At 41.7% G+C, this 24884-nt stretch overlaps 1 protein-coding gene across 1 annotated transcript in view; it reads left to right on the top strand.

The window, feature by feature from the left end:
* The first annotated feature begins 221 nt into the window (after nucleotides 1-221).
* The window catches only part of LOC106589374 (1-phosphatidylinositol 4,5-bisphosphate phosphodiesterase epsilon-1), a 65939-nt gene continuing 41276 nt past the window's right edge, over nucleotides 222-24884 (top strand). Inside the window, exons 1-3 of the mRNA XM_082970357.1 lie at nucleotides 222-263; nucleotides 5426-5690; nucleotides 19077-19390. Of these exons, the coding sequence (XP_082826483.1) occupies nucleotides 222-263; nucleotides 5426-5690; nucleotides 19077-19390 (621 nt within the window). The remainder of the gene's footprint in view (nucleotides 264-5425; nucleotides 5691-19076; nucleotides 19391-24884) is intronic.

The following is a 24884-nucleotide window of genomic DNA, read 5'->3' on the forward strand; positions in this document are numbered from 1 at the left end:
TCAGCAATTTCCTGTCCTTCCTTTACTTGGATAAACGTGGTTTTGTGTGTATGAACAGTGAACACTGTTAGGGTGAGGATACATTTCATTTGACAAAGTTTTGATCAAAGGCATTGATGTGTAAGCAAGTCCTTTGTTCACTTGGGTGCTTACAAAGCATGGAATGGATGAGTTTTCCCAATTGAGTTAAGTGGATGGACTAATTGTCTGTGTTTAGGTAAATGTCTTCACCTCCTGCCACACAGCTACTGATGATAGAGGTTGTAAGACAAAAACACAAGTGAAAAACATGAAAATATGTTCATTTGGGGGCAAATGGAGCAAAGACAAAATGCTGCCGTTGTAAAGCTAATTTCCTGCAATTCTAAACATTTCTGAATATATAATTTGAACAGAAGCTGAAACGTGATGGCTTATGGTGGACATTGTGTGACATTCTGTGTTGCAGTGTGAACAAAGTGTCAAAGCGTTTCAACAGAAAGAAAGCTGACATTTTTAAGGGTATTTTCTAAAGGTTTCTCATGCCAAATGTGGGCATAGCTGGCTAATGACCAGGATCAAGTGGTCCGACGTCCCAGGGTGGCATGTTCATCAGCTTCCCACAGTCTCGGGACATTAGTGGGCAGCCATATTGCATGGGCAGAGAGATGATTGGCCCCCACACAGTTATTATCAGAGACTTGCTTTAATCTGACTAATTAGACCTACCAAGTAGGTTACTAAATCAACATAGAATGTTCACACTAATCATTAACTTTGTGCCAAATTTTTGTAGGAGAAATTGCTCTTTGCTAAGAAGCTATTTTTGATTCTGTTACATTTTAATTGAAAACAATCAATTGTTAGACAGAAATGATTTGATATTGAGAAATGGCTGCATTGGGCCTGTAAGTCGCCTCGCTCCCGCTCACACTCAAGCTCACGCACTCACAACATGCACACACACACGCCAATTAAGCCTGATCATGTTCAAACTTGTACAGTTGTGTTGGTAGGGGCAGTGGTGTAAAGTACTTAAGTAAAGATAATTTAAGTACTACTTAAGTAGTTTTTTGGGGTGTCCTTACTATTTATATTTTTGACTACTTTTACTTCACTACATTCCTAAAGAAAATAATATACCTTTTTTTTTACTCCATTTTCCCTGACACCCAGAAGTACTTGTTACATTTTGAATGCTTAGCAGGACAGAAAATTGTTAAATTCACATACTTATCAAGAGAACATCCCTGGTCATCCCTACTGCCTCTGATCTGGCGGATTCACTAAACACATGCTTTGTTTGTAAATTATGTCTGTTTGTAAGTGTTGGAGTGTGCCCCTGGCTATCCGTAAAAAAATAAATGCAAAAAAATAAATGAACATTGTGCTGTCTGGTTTGCTTAATATAAGGATTTTTTTTAATTATTCATAGTTTTGATACTTAAGTATATTTTAGCAATTACATTTACTTTTGATACTTAAGTATATTTAAAACCAAATACATTTAGACTTTTACTCAAGTAGTATTTTACTGGGTGACTTTTACTTGAGTCATTTTCTATTAAATTATCTTTACTTTTACTCAAGTATGACAATTGGGTACTTTTTCCATCACTGGGTAGCGGAGGGTCTGCCCCTGGATTCGTTAACAGCTACTTGTGAAATTCAACAGGGGATTATGATCTATCCTAGAGGATAAGAGCAGTGCAGGTTTTTTTATGTTCATAGTTTCCAAGAGACGAAGCGGTACATTTTTCTGGATCTTTCCCTGAGCTTTTTACATAGCCTAGTTACCTAGTTCTGTTTTAATAAGAACATCACTCCTTTATCTGGAAAGGTATTCTGCCTCTTTTTTTGTATTTTACTTAGCTATATTTTTATCTGTTTTCAAGCATAGGTTTACAGTACAGTAATTTATCATAGTGAGTGGAGACAGCATTAGCGGCATTTTTTTTTTTTTACTGGCCACCCGTGGGAATCAAACCCACAACCCTAGCATGGTGTGTGCAACACCAGGGTTGTGGGTTCGATTCCCACGGGGGCCAGTACAAAATTAAAAAAATAATAATAATAATAAGAAGAAAAATGTATGCATTCACTACTGTAAGTCGCTCTGGATAAGAGCGTCTGCTAAATGACAAAAAAAAAAAATCATCATTATTATTGTCTACCCATTCCCCAAATACCTTCAGTCAGTGTGTGTGTGATCTCCGACAGTAGCGGGGTCTGGGTCGCTGCATGTCCAGCCACTAGTGTCAGTACTACATGTCTGTGCTATGTGTAGTCAATCAGTATTATAGTGTTGGTGAAGTAAATATGGTGGCTATCAGCCTCTCTAAACAGCATGAATTGCTGTTTTCAGTAGGCCCAAGCCAGCTCTGCTTTCCAAGATAAGAGGACGAGGCCTTGCCATAAAATATTTAGTTAATGCTGGAAATAGTCTAGACATCCAGTGAAGGAAATACAAACCTTACCTTGTGAAGACACAGGAAGAGCGGTGGACAGGAGTTTGGGAGAGGCTCTCTGTCACCCCGCAAGACAATATAAAATAGGCTTGTCAGTTATTGACTTTGACTAGAGTGGATGACTGCACACCGTTCTCTCAGATTGTCCTCGTGTTCTAACCGCTGTAGTAGGAGAATGACGTACTCGTCTGTGCTTAGGTCTCTGGAGCGGTTGGTTTACACTGTCTGGATGGACGACTTATTTATCTTTATGCTGAGATACTGTACCTGACTAGCTGTAGTATAGAGCAGGCTGACGCTGTAATATAGACCAGGTTGTCTCTATACTGTAACCGAGAGGGTCATTCTTGAGGGTGGTCTGGTCTGCAAGGGGTGACATGGGGACCCTGTTACTGGAGCATACGAGGCGCTGTCTCTTTAACCCTTTAAAGAGTTAGCTGGTATGAGATCTGGCACTAGAGAGTCCAATAGTGTCTGTTCCAACTCCTGTGGAGTTAGCTGGTATGAGATCTGGCACTAGGGAGTCCAACAGTGTCTGTTCCAACTCCTGTGGAGTTAGCTGGTATGAGATCTGGCACTAGGGAGTCCAACAGTGTCTGTTCCAACTCCTGTGGAGTTAGCTGGTATGAGATCTGGCACTAGGGAGTCCAATAGTGTCTGTTCCAACTCCTGTGGAGTTAGCTGGTATGAGATCTGGCACTAGGGAGTCCAATAGTGTCTGTTCCAACTCCTGTGGAGTTAGCTGGTATGAGATCTGGCACTAGGGAGTCCAATAGTGTCTGTTCCAACTCCTGTGGAGTTAGCTGGGAGGTATCTGCCTAACTGGATCATGACTGGCTATCTTATGCAGTACAAACTTTCTTATTGCTTTTTCTTTGGCATGAACTTTTTGGGCTCGCGTGTGTGTGTGTGTGTGTGTGTGTGTGTGTGTGTGTGTGTGTGTGTGGACGTTGTTCAGAAAAATACGTGGCAGTTATTGGGCTTGTGCTGTCTGTGTCCTGCACGGCTCTATCGTAACTGGTTGATATTACTACGTGCTGTAAAAGAAAGAGTTGTCTGACACGAGGCAGAACATCAAGTGGACAACCCACTGCCTATAGTTGCAGTTGGTTGGTTTTCTTGCATGTATCTGCTTCTGCAATGCAGGCCACAAAGTCACAGTAGCTTTGCAGCTAGCCAATGTGGTGACTGGCTGCTTTAGCCTAATTGTGTGTAGCCTGGTAGATTTCAGGCTGGTGGCTGCTGGGTCATGGCTTCTGGCCTGCTTTTATCATAAAACAGGAAGTTTTTGCCCTTTTTTCTTTCAACATTGGGGCTTTCTGTTAGTCAGACATGGGTTCAAATGCTATTTGAAGTCTTTGAAATACTTGAGCGTTGGATTTAGCCTGCGTGGAGTGCCAGGTGTTTACTTTTGGGACTATTCTATTGGTTCCATTGCAAGAGGCAAGATCAATCAAGTACAGCTAATATATCTTTTATGATTTTAAATCATATTTGAACCCAGGTCTGATTTAAAAAGGACGATACTAACCAGACATACTTTATATGTAATAAATAGTCACACTGTAGCCCCTGACCATCAGAATTGTCCTTGTATTCTTGAACAGTTCAGACAACTGTATATTTATGTAAAAGCTGTGATATGTAGTTTTCTGTGGCAATTAAATAGAGAGGCAGAAATGAGAACCAGCTAATTGACTTGCTAAGTATTAAAGAGTAGGGGTCCCCAATTACATTCAGCCATGGGCCAATGGTATTTGACAAAAACAGAATAATTTCCAACCTTAATTACGTTAGGATACGATCACATATGCCTCTATTTATGTATGGGAATACTTTGGAACATTTTCTAAATTCAAATCACTTTCAGCTGATTTTCTTAGTGATTTTAGACTTGTTTCCAACAATTTTGCTCATACAAATTTGGGGGCCAAATAAAATCACCGGGCCACCTATTGGGGAACCCTTTTATAGAGGGTTTTATCCTGGTTGATGTGGCTTTAACAAGGCAAGGATGGTGTTATTGGAGTAATGATATTGAAACATGATCTACCTGATGATTTTAGGATTTCTGTTATGAATATTTATTCAGCCCTTGGAAGATAGAGTGAGGGGAAAAAAGTATTTGATCCCCTGCTGAACGTTTGCCCACTGACAAAGAAATGATCAGTCTATAATTTTAATGGTAGGTCTATTTGAACAGTGAGACAGAATAACAACAAAGTCCAGAAAAACGAAAATCAGCAGGGGATCAAATACTTTTTTCCCTCACTGTACATTTACCGTAACTGGATGAGTAATTTCTTAAATACATTCAAAACTAACATGCAGTTCACAAAATCAAACGGTCTTGCTGTCTAAGGAGATTTGAAAGTATTCAGTGCTGCTCTGACTTCAAAGGTCTGTGAACTGACCTAACAGAGCACAATGTTCCATTCCCTTATATCATGCTGTCTCCAGAGTTGAAAACCTCCTAAACTACAGTCTGGCAGTAGTGCAGCTCCTGCTCAGGCCCTCCATTCAAACCGTTGGATCCAGTCCAACCTCTTTCATATTGTCACCATCTGAGTGTGCTGTAGATCTTGTGAAGAGCAGGGACGAAGTAGCAGGGTCATTCTGCTCAGAGGAAGGGCTAGTAAATGGTTTTCCTGAAACCGCCTGGCAGAATAATGCTCCAGGGTTAGTAATGGCAGCTGGTTTCACAGAACCGTTTTCAGAGTGAGATGAAGTGCTCTTGGGAGACACTGAAATGAATTGGGAAGAGGTGGCCGGCCACTAAGGTCAAGCTGTTGCTTTAGACGTTTTCCTCAGATGCAAAATTGCTTTTGGACAACATTATAAAAACATCCTGATCTTTACACATTTTACGTAACTCTAGGTCAATTTTAAGATTGCCAGGGTTAGATGTGTTAAAGTTAGTGGGTCACTTAAACACCTTGTTTTATATCAAAGTCTCGATAAATCTCTTCTCTCCACAGATCCATCATGTGCGGAGTGTTGATGACAACCTGGTCCACCCATGCAGGAAGCTCCTAGCCTTTGCCAGATGTGTGTGTCTTAGGGTGGAATGGCCTCCCTACCTCTGCCCGGGTCAGCCTAGGTACGGGTACCGGGCCAGCTCCCAGAAGACCTCTGTGTATGCCTGTCTGACCGGGGCCCTGCTGGAGGCCACCGCCGCCATCGGGGCCCGCAGTGCTCTGCCCAGAGTCACCGTGGGCTCCACTGGCCACGCCATGCTCAAAGGTAAAAGGCGGTGGGTTATAAAGGGCTCCCGAGTGGCGCAGTGCTCTAAGGCACGGCATCTCAGTGCTAGAGGCGTCACTACAGACCCTGGTTCGATTCCAGGCTGTATCACAACCGGCCGTGATTGGGAGTCCCATAGGGTGGCGCACAATTGGCCCAGCATTGTTAGGGTTTGGCCGGGGTAGGCTGTCATTGTAAATAAGAATTGGTTCTAAACTGACTTGCCTAGTTACATAAAGGTTAAATCAAATTGTATTTGTCACGTGCGCCGAATACAGCAGGTGTAGACCTTACCGTGAAATGCTTACTTACAAGCCCCTAACCAACAATGCAGTTCAAGAAATAGAGTTAAGAAAATATTTACTAAATGAACTAAAGTACAGAGTCCATGTGCGGTGGTACAGGTTAGTTGAAGTAGTTTGTACAGGTAGGTTGGGGTAAAGTGACTGCGTAGATATTCAAGAGCGAGTAGCAGCAGTGTAAAAAAACGGGGGGGGGGGGGTGGTGTCAATGTATATAGTCCAGGGTGCCATTTGATTAATTGTTCAGCAGTCTTATGGCTTGGGGGTAGATGCTGTTACTAAGCCTTTGGACTTAGACGTGGCGCTCTGGTACCGCTTGCCGTGCGGTAGCAGAGAACACAGTCTATGACTAGGGTGGCTGGGGTCTTTGAACATTTTTGACATGACACTGCTTAGTATGGCTGGGCGATATGTTTTTCTATCGTTTCATATCGTTTCATATTGTGCTTTATTGTTAATTTCATTGTGTCGCAAATCACACTCTTTACGGCAATACTTTTCGTCAATTGGAGGACGTGTGGAAGGAAATTTGCAACACAAACAAGGAAGAGGGTGAACGTGACACAGAGCGCGGAGACACGGAGCTCGTACCTAAAAGTGTGCTCAAAACAAACCCCCGACTCAGACATTGCAAGAGGCTTTTGCCCGCTGCACACCATATGGCAAAGATTCATGAAGTGGGAAGGAGATAACAGCTGCCGTTACAACTTACATCTGCAAAGACATGGCCCCAATTTACACGGTCGAGAAATGGGGGTTTTGTGAGTTGGTGCAAACACTCGACCCAAGGTATCAAATGCAAATTGATATGTGACCCGTATTAATGCCAAAATAACATGCAAAACATGCAAGCCCCCCAATATATATTATTTAAAAAATATTTTTTTAGGCCTATATTCATTTTGTTTGCAACTATAGTTGAAGTGTTTTCTATTTACATTTTTAGATTTTATACATTCATATTTTATATTTTGTTACATGCTTAATTGAAATTTTCCACAGTTTATAAATAAAATAAATAATCAAATATGAGTAAGTACCTTATTTGTTTGAGTGTAATTCAAAATGTAATAAGAAATAGGCCTTTACATGTGATCATTTTATATAAACTATTTATTCATTTTGGCCATATCGCCCAGCCCTACTGCCTAGTATATAGGTCGTGGATGGCAGGAAGCTTGGCCCCAGTGACGTATTGGGCCGTACGCACTACCCTCTGTAGCGCCTTATTGTCCGATGCCGTGCAGTAGCCATGCCAGACGGTGACGCAACCGGTCAGGATGCTCTCGATGGTGCAGCTGTAGAGCTTTTTGAGGATCTGGGGACCCATGCCAAATCTTTTCAGTCTCCTGAGGGGGTATAGGCTTTGTCGTGCCCTCTTCATGACGGTCTTGGTGTGTTTGGACCATGATTGTTTGTTGGTGATGTGGACACCAAGGAACTTTGAAACTCTCGACCCGCTCCACTACATCCCCGCCGATGTTAATGGGGGCCTTTTCCTGCACTCCATGATCATCTCCTTTGTCCTGCTCACATTGAGGGAGAGGTTGTTGTCCTGGCACCACACTGCCAGTTCTCTGACCTCCTCCCTATAGGCTGTCTCATCGTTGTCGGTGATCAGGCCTACCATTGTTGTCATCAGCAAACTTTAATGATGCTGTTGGAGTCGTGCTTGGCCATGCAGTCGTGGGTGAATGGAGTACAGGAGGGGACTAAGCACACACCCCTGAGGGGCACTGGTGTTGAGGATGTCAGCGAATAAAAGTGACTCAAATGACACACTAAATTATTTAGCTTTCATTTCTATTGGGCAATAAATAATTTGAAACAACCAAAGTTAACTGCAAATGCATCCAACAAGCGTGGAGCATCACAAGTCGAATACTACATTTTAGACTACTTTATTTATACAAATCTTTAGAAGTGTCAATTATGACCACCTCCCTTTTTTGAGAAAAATACATCAACTTGTTAAACCAAATCTATTTTTCTGAGCAATTGTATTAGTATAATTTCCATTTTTTTAGAGCATACAATATAGCTCGATATTTGAATGTTGCTCATCTTTATCAAGGGTGTCAATTTCGTACCCTACTGTATATCTGAACCATTTTACAACCACCAATAAATCAATGGAACACTTCTCAGTGATTTCCCTCCACTTTGAAATGAGTCATACTGAGCTTTTAGCCTACATGTTTAGATACTTGACGACTCTTTAGAGGGACACAGCCTTCATATGCAAACTGCTCTCACAGAAAGAAGCATGGGTGAGAGAGGGAGGAGTGTAGGGGCTATGTGTTTCTCTGTGTGAGTCGGGGGTGGTAGCTGGTGGTGGTGGGGTTGTGGGCTGGCTGCAGGCGTTGCTGGCGCATGGTAGTGAGATTTATGTAGCGTGTCACCTCGGAGAGCTGGAGAGGAGCTGCTGCCCCTGGGCTGCTTAAATGTGGACAAGTGCACATCGCCGGTGCTGTGTGAACAACCACCGAGCTGACAGTAATGACAGGGCTGCTCCCGCCGGCTGCGGCTCAGCCATGAAGCACTCCCGCAGGTTGGAACTAAATTATGAAGACAGACGGGATTCAATGCTTTAATCTTATGGAATTGACTTTACTGTGAGTGGGTGGACTATACTGTATGGTCAGTGTGTGGAGGCTCTCTTCACTTAAGTTACATATCTGCCTGCCCCTGCACCTTAGCAGCCTTCTCAAGTGTGTGTGAGATTTCTTCAGTTTCTATAGCCTACTCCTGTGGTTTGTCACTTGCCTGTGTGACTAGTCTCCACAGGCTGATTTGTGTCCAGTGCTGTCACTGACTGTTGCTACTCCTGTCGGTCTGTAAGTGGCTAGTTTATCAGGACTGTTTTAAAGAAAGTTTTCTGCAATTCTATGTATTTTTCAATGGGACAAAGTAATTTTTGCAGTTTTAAAGCTACAGTGCCTTCAGAAAGTATTCATACTCCTTATTCCACATTTTATGTTACAGCCTGAATTCAAAATTGATGAAATAGATTTTTTCGCACTCAAATACACACAATACCCCATGATGACAAAGTGAAAACATGTTTTTTTAAATGTTTGCCAATTTAATGACACCCCTGAGTCAATACATGTTAGAATTATCTTTGGAAGCGGTTACAGCTGAGACTTTCTGAGTAAGTCTCTTAAGCGCATTGCACACCTGGGGCTTAATGTATCAATATTGCGTAGAAACTATTCTAAAACACTACTTACGAACTGAATTTAGAATGTTCGTATGCATAGAAAACGTGTGATTTATCAAACAATCCTGTACGCACACTGGTAGAAGATAACCATTGATAAATACCAATTATTCTCAGTGCTCATGCACAACCTTGGCTATTTGCATTTTGAAACACCCCTAATTTACCATATATGGTCAGTTATCCCTTTAAAGCCTTTGGGGAATATATAGCCCTGTACCATGAAATACAAGGTTGCAACCCCAAAAAACACTACGATTTTAGTTTTCTTTTCGGAGACTGAAAAAGAGGCGCTAGTGTCAGAGATTGCGTACAACCAAAGGGTTTGTCTTCTCAGTTGTGGCTCGACCAGTAAAAATAAAAACAGGGCTACAAAGAAAAGACCATTAAGACGATTAGTTGCTTTAGTAATGGCGAATATACTTCAAATGAGTAGGCAACACTCGCCAAAAAGCCATCCATCCTCAACAGCTCCCTCCTGTAGGCATATAGGCCAACATTGCTGTTCTGCTGATTGAACGAGTTGTGCGTACCACCTTGCCACCACATTCAGCAGCGTCTTTTGCGCGTCACATAACCGATCACCTGCACATTAAGAGTGGAAGCCTTTTCTGTTCACATAGTTTAACTCGTTTTGCGATGGTGCTTTTACAGATGTGGGTGCCGTCTATTGCTCTGTTTGTATTTCGGGAACGCATTGATGGCAAAGAACCCCCTCTTGACTTCAGCCTGTTGTGTGATAATGTATGGAAATTGTATGTTAGTTTTGCTGATTGCATCCAAAGAATTGGCTCATCGAGGGCTGTAAGATGCCAATTGGCAAGCTCTCGCTGAAAAGTGCTGTTGCCAAAATCCTGAGGGTGGATAGCACTGGAATGGCACGTGTAAAAGTAGGTCTTAAATCCTTACAAAGATCCTGTAAGATTGGTTTTGGGAAACGATATCTGTACTTTCTGCAAAAAAGTCCCACCTGTCTCTAAAATACGCTCTCTGCCAAATAGAGCATGTGCCAAATCTTCCTGCAGTCAAAACTCTAACTAGGCCACTCAGGAATGTTCTTGGTAAGCAACTCCAATGTATATTTGGCCTTGTGGTTTAGGTTATTGTCCTGCTGAAAGGGGAATTTGTCTCCCAGTGTCTGTTGGAAAGCAGAATGATCCAGGTTTTCCTCTAGTATTTTGTCTGTGCTTAGCTCTATTCTGTTTATTTTTATCCTTAAACTCCCTAGTCCTTGCTGATGACAAGCATACCCATAACATGATCCAGCCACCACCATACTTGAAAATATGAAGGGATATACTCAGTGACATGTTGGATTTGCCCCAAACATTACGTTTTGCATTCAGGATCTAGTTAATTTCTTTGCCACATTTTTGGCTGTTTAACTTTATATCCTTGTACAAAACATGCATTCAGTTTGTAATACACTTCATTTTCACTCTGTCATTTAGGTTAGTATTGTGGAGATACATCCTCAGTTTTCTCCTATCACAGCCATTAAACTCTGTAACTGTTTAACTATTGGCCTCATGGTGAAATCCCTGAGTGGTTTCCTTCCTCTCCAGCAACTGAGTTAGGAAGGATGCCTGTCTTTTTTGTGACTGGGTGTATTGATACACCATCCAAAGTGTAATTGATTACTTCACCATGCTCAAAGGGATATTCAGTATCTGCTTTTTTTTTTTTTTTTACCAAGCTTCTAATAGTTGACCTTTTGCAAGGCATTGGAAAACCTCCCTTTTGTGGTTGAATCTGTTTGAAATTCACTACTCGACTGAAGGAACCTTACAGATAATTGGATGTGTGAGGTACAGAAAGGAGGTAGTCATTCAAAAAATCCATGTTAAACACTATTATTGCACACAGAGTGAATCCATGCAACTTATTATTTGACTTGTTAAGCACGTTTTTACTCCTGAACGTTTTTACTCCTGAACGTTTTTACTCCTTTAGGCTTTCCATCAGAAAGGAGTTGAATACTCATTGGTTCAAGACATTTCAGCTTTTCATTTTTTATTAATTTGTAAACATTTCGAAAAAGTCCACTTTGACATTATGGGGTATTGTGTGTAGGCCAATGGAAGAAAAACAAAATATCTAATCCATTTTAAACTCAGGCTATAACATAACAAAATGTGGAAAAAATTCAAGGGGTGTGAATACTTTCTGAAGGCACTGTAATTACCTGCAATTCTACACATTTTGCCATGTTAATGATATCTGAGTGAGAGTGACTAACCAAATCAATGGGGGCCCCCTGGAGGTCTGGGCACATGCCCTGTGTGCCTGGTTGGTGTTCGGCCATGGTTACTACAAGTTTAGATAGCTGGCTAGACTGGTAAATTAGCCTAAAGATTCTTTGCTGACATGGGCTAATTGAGTGACTGACATAACAAGAGAAACTTCTGATGCACAACAACATTTTGAAATTGCACCTGTATCCTAATAATCTAACTCTCAACAGTGGGTTGGGGGTCGATATGATTTCTTAATCCGGCCCTGATTGTCATCACAGCAGCAGTGAGTAACATCAGACTTCATGTTCAAGGTTCTGTGCTCTGCTCCGGTCAATATACTGTAACTAGCCAGGTGATTCATCATACCATGGTTCATGCTACAGTAATTGAAAGCACCTCAGTTGGTGGCGCCAACACATGATTTGGTTGCACCCCTAAAAACATTGCGGCACACAATAGAAAAAGAGTCATCTTTAAAGTCATTCAGTGCTTTTATTGAGGGTTAATAGACTTCTGATATGGCTTTCGGTAAATGCATTGTTTAATCTAACCTGTCCATGCAGGAATGCATGGTTCAGGATATTTTGATGTGTAATATAATCCATTGATTGACATGAATTTTACGTTGACAAATAGGCAGTTATTGTTATTTTATTGTTAAGGTAGGGCTCCAGAATTCAGATTTTTCCTTTGTTCAATAGATATGAATTTGCCTAGACTTTGTGCGCTAATATCATAGGCTAATTTATTTGAGGCTAATTCATCATCTGAGTAAGTGGAAACTTAACACATTATCTAGATTGCTAATTCTAAACTTAATATCCACTGCAGGTTGCCGTGTTTAATCTAACAGTAACTTTTATATCCTAATAAACTAGCCTAGGCCACTATCCAATGAGGCCTTCACTCACATTGGCCGATGCACATTTTGCTCCGACCGATTATGATTTTTCACCGCCGATACCGATAATTGGAGGACCAAAAAAAAGCCGATACCGATTAATCGGCCAATTTCTCTCTTTTTTGGAAATATATATATATTTTTTTTTAATTATTATTATTATTATTATTATTATTATTATTATTATTATACACTGCTCAAAAAAATAAAGGGAACACTTAAACAACACAATGTAACTCCAAGTCAATCACACTTCTGTGAAATCAAACTGTCCACTTAGGAAGCAACACTGATTGACAATACATTTCACATGCTGTTGTGCAAATGGTATAGACAACAGGTGGAAATTATAGGCAATTTGCAAGACTCCCCCAATAAAGGAGTGGTTCTGCAGGTGGGGACCACAGACCACTTCTCAGTTCCTATGCTTCCTGGCTGATGTTTTGGTCACTTTTGAATGCTGGCGATGCTTTCACTCTAGTGGTAGCATGAGACGGAGTCTACAACCCACACAAGTGGCTCAGGTAGTGCAGCTCATCCAGGATGGCACATCAATGCGAGCTGTGGCAAGAAGGTTTACTGTGTCTGTCAGCGTAGTGTCCAGATCATGGAGGCGCTACCAGGAGACAGGCCAGTACATCAGGAGACGTGGAGGAGGCCGTAGGAGGGCAACAACCCAGCAGCAGGACCGCTACCTCCGCCTTTGTGCAAGGAGGAGCAGGATGAGCACTGCCAGAGCCCTGCAAAATGACCTCCAGCAGGCCACAAATGTGGATGTGTCTGCTCAAACGGTCAGAAACAGACTCCACGAGGGTGGTATGAGGGCCCGACGTCCACAGGTGGGGGTTGTGCTTACAGCCCAAGACCGTGCAGGACGTTTGGCATTTGCCAGAGAACACCAAGATTGGCAAATTCGCCACTGGCACCCTGTGCTCTTCACAGATGAAAGCAGGTTCACACTGAGCACGTGACAGACGTGACAGAGTCTGGAGACGCCGTGGAGAACGTTCTGCTGCCTGCAACACCCTCCAGCATGACCGGTTTGGCGGTGGGTCAGTCATGGTGTGGGGTGGCATTTCTTTGGGGGGCCGCACAGCCCTCCATGTGCTCGCCAGAGGTAGCCTGACTGCCATTAGGTACCGAGATGAGATGCTCAGACCCCTTGTGAGACCATATGCTGGTGCGGTTGGCCCTGGGTTCCTCCTAATGCAAGACAATGCTAGACCTCATGTGGCTGGAGTGTGTCAGCATTTCCTGCAAGAGGAAGGCATTGATGCTATGGACTGGCCCGCCCGTTCCCCAGACCTGAATCCAATTGAGCACATCTGGGACATCATGTCTCGCTCCATCCACCAACGCCACGTTGCACCACAGACTGTCCAGGAGTTGGCGGATGCTTTAGTCCAGGTCTGGGAGGAGATCCCTCAGGAGACCGTCCGCCACCTCATCAGGAGCATGCCCAGGCGTTGTAGGGAGGTCATACAGGCACGTGGAGGCCACACACACTACTGAGCCTCATTTTCACTTGTTTTAAGGACATTACATCAAAGTTGGATCAGCCTGTAGTGTGGTTTTCCACTTTAATTTTGATTGTGACTCCAAATCCAGACCTCCATGGGTTGATAAATTGGATTTCCATTGATTATTTTTGTGTGATTTTGTTGTCAGCACATTCAACTATGTAAAGAAAAAAAGTATTTAATAAGATTATTTCATTCATTCAGATCTAGGATGTGTTATTTTAGTGTTCCCTTTATTTTTTTGAGCAGTATATATAGTTGTGTATTGATTTTAAGAAAGACTGATGTTTATGGTTAGGCACACGTTGGAGCAACGACAGTCCTTTTTTGCGAATGCGCACCGCATCGATTATATGGAACGCAGGACAGGCTAGATAAACTATCATCAACCATGTGTAGTTAACTAGTGATTATGATTGATTGTTTAATGCTAGCTAGCAACTTACCTTGGCTTCTTACTGCATTCGCGTAACAGGCAGGCTCCTCGTGGAGTGCAATGTAAAGCAGGTGGTTAGAGCGTTGGACTAGTTAACCGTAAGGTTGCAAGATTGAATCCCCGAGCTGACAAGGTAAAAATCTGTCGTTCTGCCCCTGAACAAAGCAGTTAACCCACTGCTCCTAAGAATGTGTTCTTAACTGACTTGCCTAGTTAAATAAAGGTGTAAAAAAAAAACTTCAAATCGGTGTCCAAAAATACCTATTGTTATGAAAACTTGAAATCGGCCCTAATTAATCGGCCATTCCGATTAATCGGTCGACCTCTACTCCGTATCTTAAACCCATATCACATATCTTGGTTATAGAATATTTGCTTCAGAGCTCAATATAAAGCGTTGTGAAATGTTTTTCAAAAAGGACGTTTGGAGTGAGGTGAGCATGTGGAATGTGCAGCTCGCATCGATGTGATCAATTAAAATGTTTACACGCACAACTAAGTCAAAGGGTCGCAAAATGCGACTAAATAGTCGCAGTCTGGAGCCCTGGGCCCCTGTGTACTAGTGTTCATCAACAGGCTCACAGAAAGAAAAAGGGACGGAGAGCCAGAGTGGGAGTGTGCTCACAGAGGACATTGGCTTCTCGGCAGGATGTAAGCTACAGCCTGGGCTAGCCAGCTAGGCAGCCTGGGGTTGTGTGCCAAATGGCACCCTATTCCCTATATAGCGCACTACATTTGGCATGAGTCCTATTGGGCCTGGCCAAAAGTAGTGAACTACTATATAGGAATAGGGTGCCATTTGGGATGCCACCCTGGTCTATTATAAATCAGGGTCTTTGCAGACACTCAACCATAAGCCCTGCTTACCAGGCTTTTATGCAAGCCTTATGCAGTGCATTGAATAGGGCATGTATCATACATAAAGATTAGGGAAAGGGACACTTAAAGCTCGGCTGGTGAAACAAATGTGTGTTTGCATATTCCGTTAAGACTTGTACTTGAAAAATAAGAAAAAGCGGAAGTAGTACGGTTTGTCCATACACTTTATCAAAATAGTCTGAATTTATCTAAGCTAACTCAAGAAATCTGTCTAATTTTGACATTTTTGTAATTGTACATCTTACTAAGCAGTTTGGTGCATAATCACAACTGGTATCTCGTTGTGTTAAGTGGTGAAATGAGTATAGTAATGGTAGCAGATAATAAGAAAAGACGATCAGTCTTTACCTGGCTCTAAGGGAAGGAATATAAAATAAATACCCAAATTGAGCTCAGGTGCATCCGGTTTCCATTGATCGTCCTTTGATGTTTCTACAACTTGATTGGAGTCCACCTCTGGTAAATTCAATTGATTGGACATGATTTGGAAAGGCACACACCTGTCTATATACGGTCCCACAGTTGACAGTGCATGTCATAGCAAAAACCAAGCCATGAGGTCCAAGGGATTGTCAGCAGAGCTCCGAGACAGGTCGAGGCACAGATCTGGGGAAGGGTATCAAAAAATGTCTGCAGCATTGACGGTCCCCAAGAACACAGTGGTCTCCGTTATTCTTAAATGGAAGTTAGGAACCACGAAGACACTTCCAAGAGCTGGCCGCCCGGCCAAACTGAGCAATCGGGAGAAGGGCCTTGGTCAGGGAGGTGATCAAGATCCTGATGGTCACTCTGACAGACTTCCTCTGTGGAGATGGTTGTCCTTCTGGAAAATTCTCCCATCTCTGCAGCACTCCACCAATCAGGCCTTTATCGTAGAGTTGCCACAAGGAAGCCACTCTTCAGTAAAAGGCACATGACAGCCCGCTTGGAGTTTGCCAAAAGACACCTCAGGACTCTCAGACCATGAGAAACAAGATTCTTTGGTCTGATGAAACCAAGATTGAACTCTTTGGCCTGAATACAAAGCGTCATGTCTGGAGGAAACCTGTCTCCATCCCTACAACGAAGCATGGTGGTGGTAGCATCATGCTGTGGGGATATTTTTCAGAGACCGGTCCTGGGAGACTAGTCAGGATCGAGAGAGAGAGATGAATGGAGCAAAGTACAGAGATCCTTGACGAAAACCTGCCCCAGAGCGTTCAGGACCTCAGACTGGGGCGAAGGTTCACCTTCCAACAGGACAACGATCCTAAGCACACAGCCAAGACAACGCAGGTGTGGCTTCGGGACAAGTCTCTGAATGTCCTTGAGTGACCCAGCCAGAGCCCGGACTTGAACCCGATCGAACATCTCTGAAGATGCCTTGAAATAGCTGTGCAGCGATGCTCCAAATCCAACCTGACAGAGCTTGAGAGGATCTGCAGAGAAGGTGAGAATCTCCCCAAATACAGGTATGCCTTGCTTGTACCGTCATACCCAGGACGACTCAAGGCTGTAATCGCTGCCAAAGGTGCTTTAACAAAGTACTGAGTAAAGGGTCTGAATACTTATGTAAATGTGATATATATATTTTATTTATTTATACATTTGCAAAAATATCCAAAAACCAATGTTTGCTTTGTCATTATGGGGTATTGTGTATAGATTGAGGAAAACATCTATTTTACAATAAGGCTGTAACTTAACAAAATGTGGAATATGTCAAGTGGTCTGAACACTTTCCTAATGCGCTGTACATGCACATATTACCTCAATTACCTCGACTAACCTATATATAGCCTCGTTATTTTTATTTTATTGTTCTTTTGTTTTTACTTCAGTTTATTCAGTAAATCTTTTTCTTAACCCTTAATTTTGGTTAAGGGCTTCTAAGTAAGCATTTCACAGTAAGGTCTAAACCTGTTGTATTCGGGGCATGTGACAAATAACATTTGATTTGAAATCTAATTTACCCTTTGTAGTCAACACTAGAATTTAATGTTTCTGACTCATATCGATGACACACAGAACCAACTTTTCTGGTGTTAAAACTGCCTAAGCGGCCATTGACCCTTAAAATGTGTGTACAGTAGACCTAATTGTCTCACTGGAAAATACAACTATATCCCAGAGTTAGGTATTCGGAAGACTGAGGCAGGTTTTCCTTAAATTTTTTACCTGTGCTTTTCTCCCTCATATTTGTATTCTGACAAATTCCTCAGTCCCTGTTTCACTCCATGATTAGTTGTATTCTATTTCAAGTTTGACATTTAGGCCAAAAACGTTATTTATTTTCAATTTTGTCTTGGAGTATAGTTCAACAGCCTTGTTGCAAACAGAATGGATGATTTGGAATGTTTTTTGTTTTTTTAACACAGGCTTCCTGCTTTTCACTTTGTCATACAAGCCAGTAATGTGGAGTGAATACAATGTTAATCCATGCACAGTTTTTATCAGCTCAGCCAATGAATTCAGTGGCTGTTTTTAAATAATCTTAAACCTTGTAGTGACGTCCCTGAACAGTTTCCATTTTTTTTCTCCCAGCTCAGTTCGGAAGAATGGCCAGATATTTGCGGTGTCTGGGTGATATGATTATTATTTTAATTTCTTTAATTTAAACTTTATTTAACTAGGCAAGTCAGTTAAACTTTTATGGATCAGACACTTTTTTTTCTTCAATTTTCACCTAAAATGACATACCCAACTCTAACTTCTTATAGCTCAGGACCGGAAGCAAGGATATACATTTTCTTGATACCATTTGAAAGGAAACACTTTGAAGTTTGTGGAAATGTGTAATTAATGTAATAGAATATAACACATTAGATCTGGTAAAAGATAATACAAAGAGAAAAACATGTGTTTTCTTTTCTTCTCCATCTTTGAAATGCAGGAGAAAGGCAACAATGTATTATTCCAGTTTAGGCTAAGTTTAGATTTTGGTCACTAGATGGCAGCAGTGTGTGTGCAAAGTTTTAGACTGATCCAATGAACCATTGTATATCTGTTTAAAATGTTGGATCAAGTCTGCACAAATGTGCCTAATTAGTTTATTAATACATTTTCAAGTTCATAACTGTGTGTACTCCTCAACAATAGCATGGTATTCTTTCACTGTAATAGCTACTGTAAATTGGACAGTGCAGTTAGCTTAAATTCTTGTTAATATTTATGCCCATATCAGATATGTCTATGTCCTGGCAAATATTCTTGTTACTCAACCGTCCCACGGGGAGGGACAATGCTTACACCGGCCAAACCCGGACGATGTTGGGCCAATTGTTCGATGCCCTATGGGACTCCCAATCACGGCCGGTTGTGATACAACCTGAATTGGAACCAGGTTGTCTAGTGACGCCTCTAGCACTGAGATGTAGTGCCTTAGACAGCTGCGCCACTCAGGAGTCCACCACCCATAGATGAATTGCCATACAAGGGCCATACTAAAAGGGATATTCAGTGTTTTCAAATTATTTCTTATTCTCCCCTGATCTATGCCTGTCTAAAAATGGATTCTAGACATGCTTTTAAAGCTCATTGGTGTCTCTGAGGTTGAATCATTGTTTTACATTCATTATCCAATTGAGGGACCTTACAGAGACAGGGAAAGTTGTTCTTAAATCACAAGAACTACTACTTTTGCAAACAGATGTGTAGATCAATGGAGAAAGAATCACAATTGAATCCCTTTGAAATTTTAAGGCAGCAAAATGTGAACTCTGCAAGGGTAGACTTTCAATAGGTACTATAAATGTGGGATGCTGAGGGCACTGAAGTTTGTGTGAACTACGGAGTTTAAGACGTGTTTGTGTTATGAAAGACAGTGGTGTTCAGCTTTCTCACCATGTTTAATATTACCTTGACATTGGAGTTAACATTTTTAGTTGACTGTGTACATCTGTCTCTCAGAGAGTCAGCTGTGCAGCATGTCAGTGTCGAGCGCCCTTCCGCCCAACGTGATGGACATCAGCAAGGAGCTGGTCGAGCTGTGCCACCTGATCCAGTTCCCCGAGGAGATTGCTCGGATCCTGACGGAGCAGGAGCGGCAGCTGTACCGACGCATCTTACCCCTGGACTACCTCTGCTTCCTCACTAGGGACCTGGGCAGCCCCGACTGTAGCAAGCACCTGCACCCCAGCCTCGAGGCCTCGCTGTCGGACCCGGCCTTGCCCACGCAGACCCAGAGAAACTCTGTGGAGGACCTGGTCACACGATTCAATGAGGTGAACTATTTTAGAGAGGATATGCTAATGTTACTATGCTTTGAGTGGTCAATAAAAATCCTTGTCCCAAATATCTAATGGATGGGATTCAAATAATGAAGGTCTTGATGGTTAATGAAGTTGGGTCATGTGTGTTAGTGATGGGCTAGAACAAAAGCCTGCGCGTATTGTTGCTCTCCAGGACCAGGATTGGTGATCACTCTTGTACTAGATTATCAAAGTTTTCACTTGACAGTAATGTTAGGTAGAATTGACCACCTCGTGGTATTGTGTATCTTAATCTGACAGTTTTTCCTCATACTTGCGGTGGTTACACTCATAAACGGAGCCCTTTGAGCTACCGTCTACGCTGATTGACTTTGAGAATAAACGATTAAGAAAAACGTATCGGCCACATCCGGAATGAGGTCAGTCCCAAGCACAGAGTACCGAGTAGAGGAGTGGGAATGATGTCATCTTTATGTTGCGTGCCTTAACATCAGCTGGTTTTCATTAAGTGAGCAAAAGCACAGGGGGGACATATTTTAAATCATTTTATTTCCCCAAATGTGCATCCTGACCATTTTTGGGCATGTGGCAGAGCTAGAATCAAATGATTGACTCTTCCCAATAGAGAACAAGTCTGACAGCCTCCACAGCATGATGACATGGACTCACTGTGTGCAGGGTTACTTGCTGTGTCCCAGTTCCCCAAACTGGAGCAGATAAACTGGGGGAGGTTATTGGACCGTTTGAGCCTGTAGTAGCTGTCTGGAGTGTTTATGTCTGACAAACACAATATGCTCCTATGGTGAGTTTGTAGGATCTCTCTGTCAACCTTGAATAAGTAATAGTTCCATCATGGGACAACTGAAACCTAATAATGCAATAGCACACACAACAAATGAAACAAGTTTGTAAGTACATTGTGTATGTTTTTATTCACTCATCAAATGTTATTGACACTCACACCAAAAGGAATACAATATTTGTTCCTGGAATTGTAATTCCATTCCATTGTTATTGTGTAGCGTGTTTGACACCAATATGATGCACTATAAATCAGTGCCGCTCGGTTTTCAGTCCAGTCGATTTGGGTTGTCTTTCTGATGCAACCCCTGTGTTGTTATCAAAGGGACACCATAACAGCTAGAGCCTATTTTAGATCACATTTACATTTTAGTCATTTAGCAGACGCTCTTATCCAGAGCAACTTAAAGTAGTGAATGCATACATTTCATACATTTTTTTCTTCTTCTCTGTACTGGTCCCCTGTGGGAAACGAACCCACAACCCTGGCGTTGCAAACACCATGCTCTACCAACTGAGCCACACGGGATCACCACCGACTGCTCTCCCACCATTTAATACTGACTTAGCACAACTCCCATCCTCTCATGGATATCTAGAATATCAGCTGCTCTGCAAAGTATGTGCCTGCCTCTAATCTACTTGGCCTACCAGTGCTTTCATGTCCACCGCCAACAGTGTTTAAAACGCTGAGAAACATAGCTGTAATGTCTGTTTTGGATTCAAATCGTTATCTCATGTACTGCAAACACTTGGAGAGGGAGAAGAGCAATGTTTTTGCTTCTCTATCACTTTGGTACCGTCTCTCAGTGACAGTCGTTCCTGGAAACGAGGGAGGAGGATGTGTGGGTGATGTCTAACTTTTATTTAGTGTCTCTGAAGTTTTCTCTCTGGGGGAAATCAAACTGCACCGTTGGTTCTCCAAACCCACAGTTTGGTACGTATTGCGGTTTTGGGATAACAGTTAGGTTTTGGTCCCGCCGGAAAATGAAATGCCATTGACTGGATTGTTATGTTTGGGCCTGAAGTTTCCACTCTGATGCTGCGTTTGTAACCATGTGGGAGGTTGGAATTTACCAGTTGTGTAGCCGTAAATACCAGCTGGATGCATTCATGGGATTTGGACTCGTGTCAACCATAAACTAAAAGTACAGCTGTCATGCTCGTTAACAAATTATAGAGTTCAAAAACCACTAATAGATTGCTTTTTATAAATGTTTTGTTGCATTTAACTGTTGCAAATGCTGTTATAGGTGCCATTTCCTTAGTAGGTGACATCAGAGGTCACCATTGTGAGGCTTTACTGAGCTGGACAAACTTCTCTTCAACAAGAGCCCAAGCTCTTCCCCAGTGTTTACCCAGATCAAGTGTGAAGACATTGCGCATCTCTAGTCAGAACAAGCCTTGTAGAAACGGTTTCCCCCTGGCACATTTGCTGTCTGGTGCCCGCATTGCCTTCATTGTTGTTTTCCTTACAAATAATAACTTTAGACGTGTGCGTTCCTATCAAAGTAAGTGTCTTACTTTCTGTATATCGTGTTGTTTCTACTGTAGCATACTGTATGTATGGAGAAAAATGTATTTATTTTATTCACGTTTTCAAGTACTAGTGACTAATCATGCATTCCTATTCTTGCATAGATTTTAATGGAAGGACACAGATGTGTGTGAAATACTTTTTTTGAAAGTTGTGCTGATTATGATGAGCTAATGCTAAGCTATTTGCCAGCTATGTGTGGCGCCATGTTTGTTGACATCATACAATGCATTCTGGTTGTCTTGTAAGCGTCAGTTAGACCAAAGATATTATAAAAAAACAAGGTGATGGGATAGTTCACTCGACTAACTTATGGTGCTTTCAAGACAACTGGGAACTCTGAAAAATACGAGGTCAAATCATGACATCAGTGATCTTCCAGTCGGAAAGTCTGAATTTTAGAAAGAGGCCCGAGATTCCGAGTTGGATGACTGTACAAAAATAAATTTCCCGAGTTCCCTGTTGTTTTGAACGCAGCATCAGATTGTAACTATGGTACCTCAGGGTTGCCAGCTCAGACCCCCCCTTTTATTTTTATTTAGCGTATAAACTTCTGTGTTTGCCCCCCCATTTATTCATAAATCCCCCATCATAGTAATATTTCTTGCTTCATATCCCCCCACGATGCCTTCCCCCATTTTTACCCCACATAGAATTGAAAACACCCCTAAAATGGTTTCATCCCTATTTAGCTTTCACGCTGTGGTTAGGCTAGGCTGTAGGCTTGTATTTGGTGTGATGATCTGTGAGGTGGTAACATTATATTTTCCTTGTGATTTGTCAAAAACGGTTAACAACTTGTCAAGTCATGTGCTCCAGTTCTTGTATACACTGTAACAAGTACATTGAAGATTTTAATATGCTGAAAAGTGGCTTAACTAAATAAATATTTTTCAGGCAATGGGCACAGCCATCTTTGACTTTGTATATTTGCGTCTTATAGTGAATGGCATTCTGGGATTAGGGAGTTTTTTTCTTGTCAAACATAAACAAACATGGCTGCCATCATAAAGAATTTAGCTGCTGTTAGCTTAGCTGACGCACATCTCTTTTCTAAACATTATTACATTCATCCCTTGTGCTCACCAGAGATGTGGTACATTGTAAACTAGTCTAGATGTTAGGTCGCTAACTTGTGTTTGTTTTTTTTTGTCAGCGCAACATGTTATTTAGACTGGTTTATGGAATGAGTTTGGATGTGTTCCGTGTGATGTTTGGATGATGAAGTTTGCATTTATGTTTTACAATAAAAGGTGGAATAAAGTTGTAAAGACTTATTTCCCATCAGTACAAAAACATTGTTTAGATACTTTTCAGACAACAATGCTGTTTAGATGCGTTTGTTGCATCATACGTTCTGTTGATACTGTTCCAATCACATATTTGCGATGATACGCTGCAGGGACCTCTCAACAATGATCACAAATATGTGATCGTATGCGTCAAAGGGTTAACAAATGCCAGGCATTCCACATTTAACCCCATCCTCATGTGAAAATGTTATTTTTTTTGGTTTGATGTGCAAAAACAAATAAGCCATTTTCAGTTTGTTCCATTTCTATTCAAAAACAAATAAACAAGCCGTTTTCACGTTCCCGATTTGCCCCATTTTTTTAATCAAGAAAACAAATGATCTAAACGTACACTGACCATAAACTTACCTCAGGAAACTTGACATAATGTTGTCCAGGACATAGACTAATTATCTTGATCGCCGTAACAATAGACACCAAAATGTTCTGTCAATTCTCCAGATCAACAATAATCCCAGCACTTTGGCTGTTGTTCAATCACATGCAGTATCACACCCGCTCTTTATCATTTGACTTTCATTAGGGCTGTGGTGGTTGTGACATTTTGTCTGCCGGTTACTGTCATGCAAAAATCTGCATGTCTCATGGTATTTGACCATTAATTAACGTTAACACGTTTAGCATCTCCAGGCCTCCATGCATACAAGCTGCTGATGTGGCCCTTTGGAACATCTACATTTTAAAGGTATATTAAATCAATATACACCATCACAATAAATCCATTTCACTCCAAATCCACCGGAGCGAGTGCATTTGTGAAGTGGCTATGTTGAGCTTAAAAGCGATCATTTGAAAAAGGTCCTATTTGCTAGATTTAGAGTTATTTGGGAACTTTAGTTGTGAATATGATACCAATCTTAGAAATCATATCTATCTATCTATCTCACACTCACACTCACACAGTGGGGTGGGAAAAAGTATTTGATCCCCTGCTGATTTTGTACGTTTGCCCACTTACAAAGAAATGACCAGTCTATAATTTTAATGGTAGGTTTATTTGAACAGTGAGAGACAGAATAACAACAAAAAAATCCGCGCATGTTAAAAATGTTAAATTATTTGCCTCTGTCTCTGTGTGTCTGTCCCCTAAATGCCTGATTGGTGGAGTGCTTTAGAGACGTTTGTCCTCCTAGAAGGTTGTCCCATCTCCACAGAGGAACTCTGGTGCTCTATCAGAGTGACCATCGGGTTCTTGGTCACCTCCCTGACCAAGGTCCTTCTCTCCTGATTGCTCAGTTTGAATTATAATGAATTTACCCATGTTCCCCATTGATGTCCTATACTTATTCACTTAAAGGTAAATTATTATGAATTGTATTTTAACAGCTCCAAACAGTTTATAGAAAGACCCATAAATTTGTCAACATATTTGAGGTGTTGGCAGCTGCATAGGCTATTCTTGATGAGCGTGGTGACATACTGTTTGCATTTTATCCAGAACCTTGTGTCCATCGGTTGTAATCTACTGGGAAGCCCCATTTTTTTATTTTTTTAAACCCCCTCGCCGTCGTAGGCCTACAGAGCTACTTCCTGGCTGCGCCTCACAAAAGGACATTTTGAAATGTGCCAATTAAGGTTTACATTTTGATGACGAGGTGCACGTGAGCTCTAGTTTAACGGAATAGCCTGCCATGTTTTATTTACTCTAGGCATAGGACTGCAATGCAGACCTAGTGTTTTTATGTTGGGAATATATTTTTATTGTAAACCGAGGTCCCTGTACAGAATGGTACAATACATGTACCATTACACCCCTAATCAGGGGCCTGCCCGTGGAACTGTTTATCTAACCATCATTGTTTCAGGGGAGGGAGGGGGTTAGCTACAACATGACAGCTGGCAAATATTTGCTCCA

Source organism: Salmo salar, chromosome 28, assembly GCF_965601325.2.
Source record: "Salmo salar chromosome 28, fSalSal1, whole genome shotgun sequence".
Taxonomy (NCBI): Eukaryota; Metazoa; Chordata; class Actinopteri; order Salmoniformes; family Salmonidae; genus Salmo; species Salmo salar.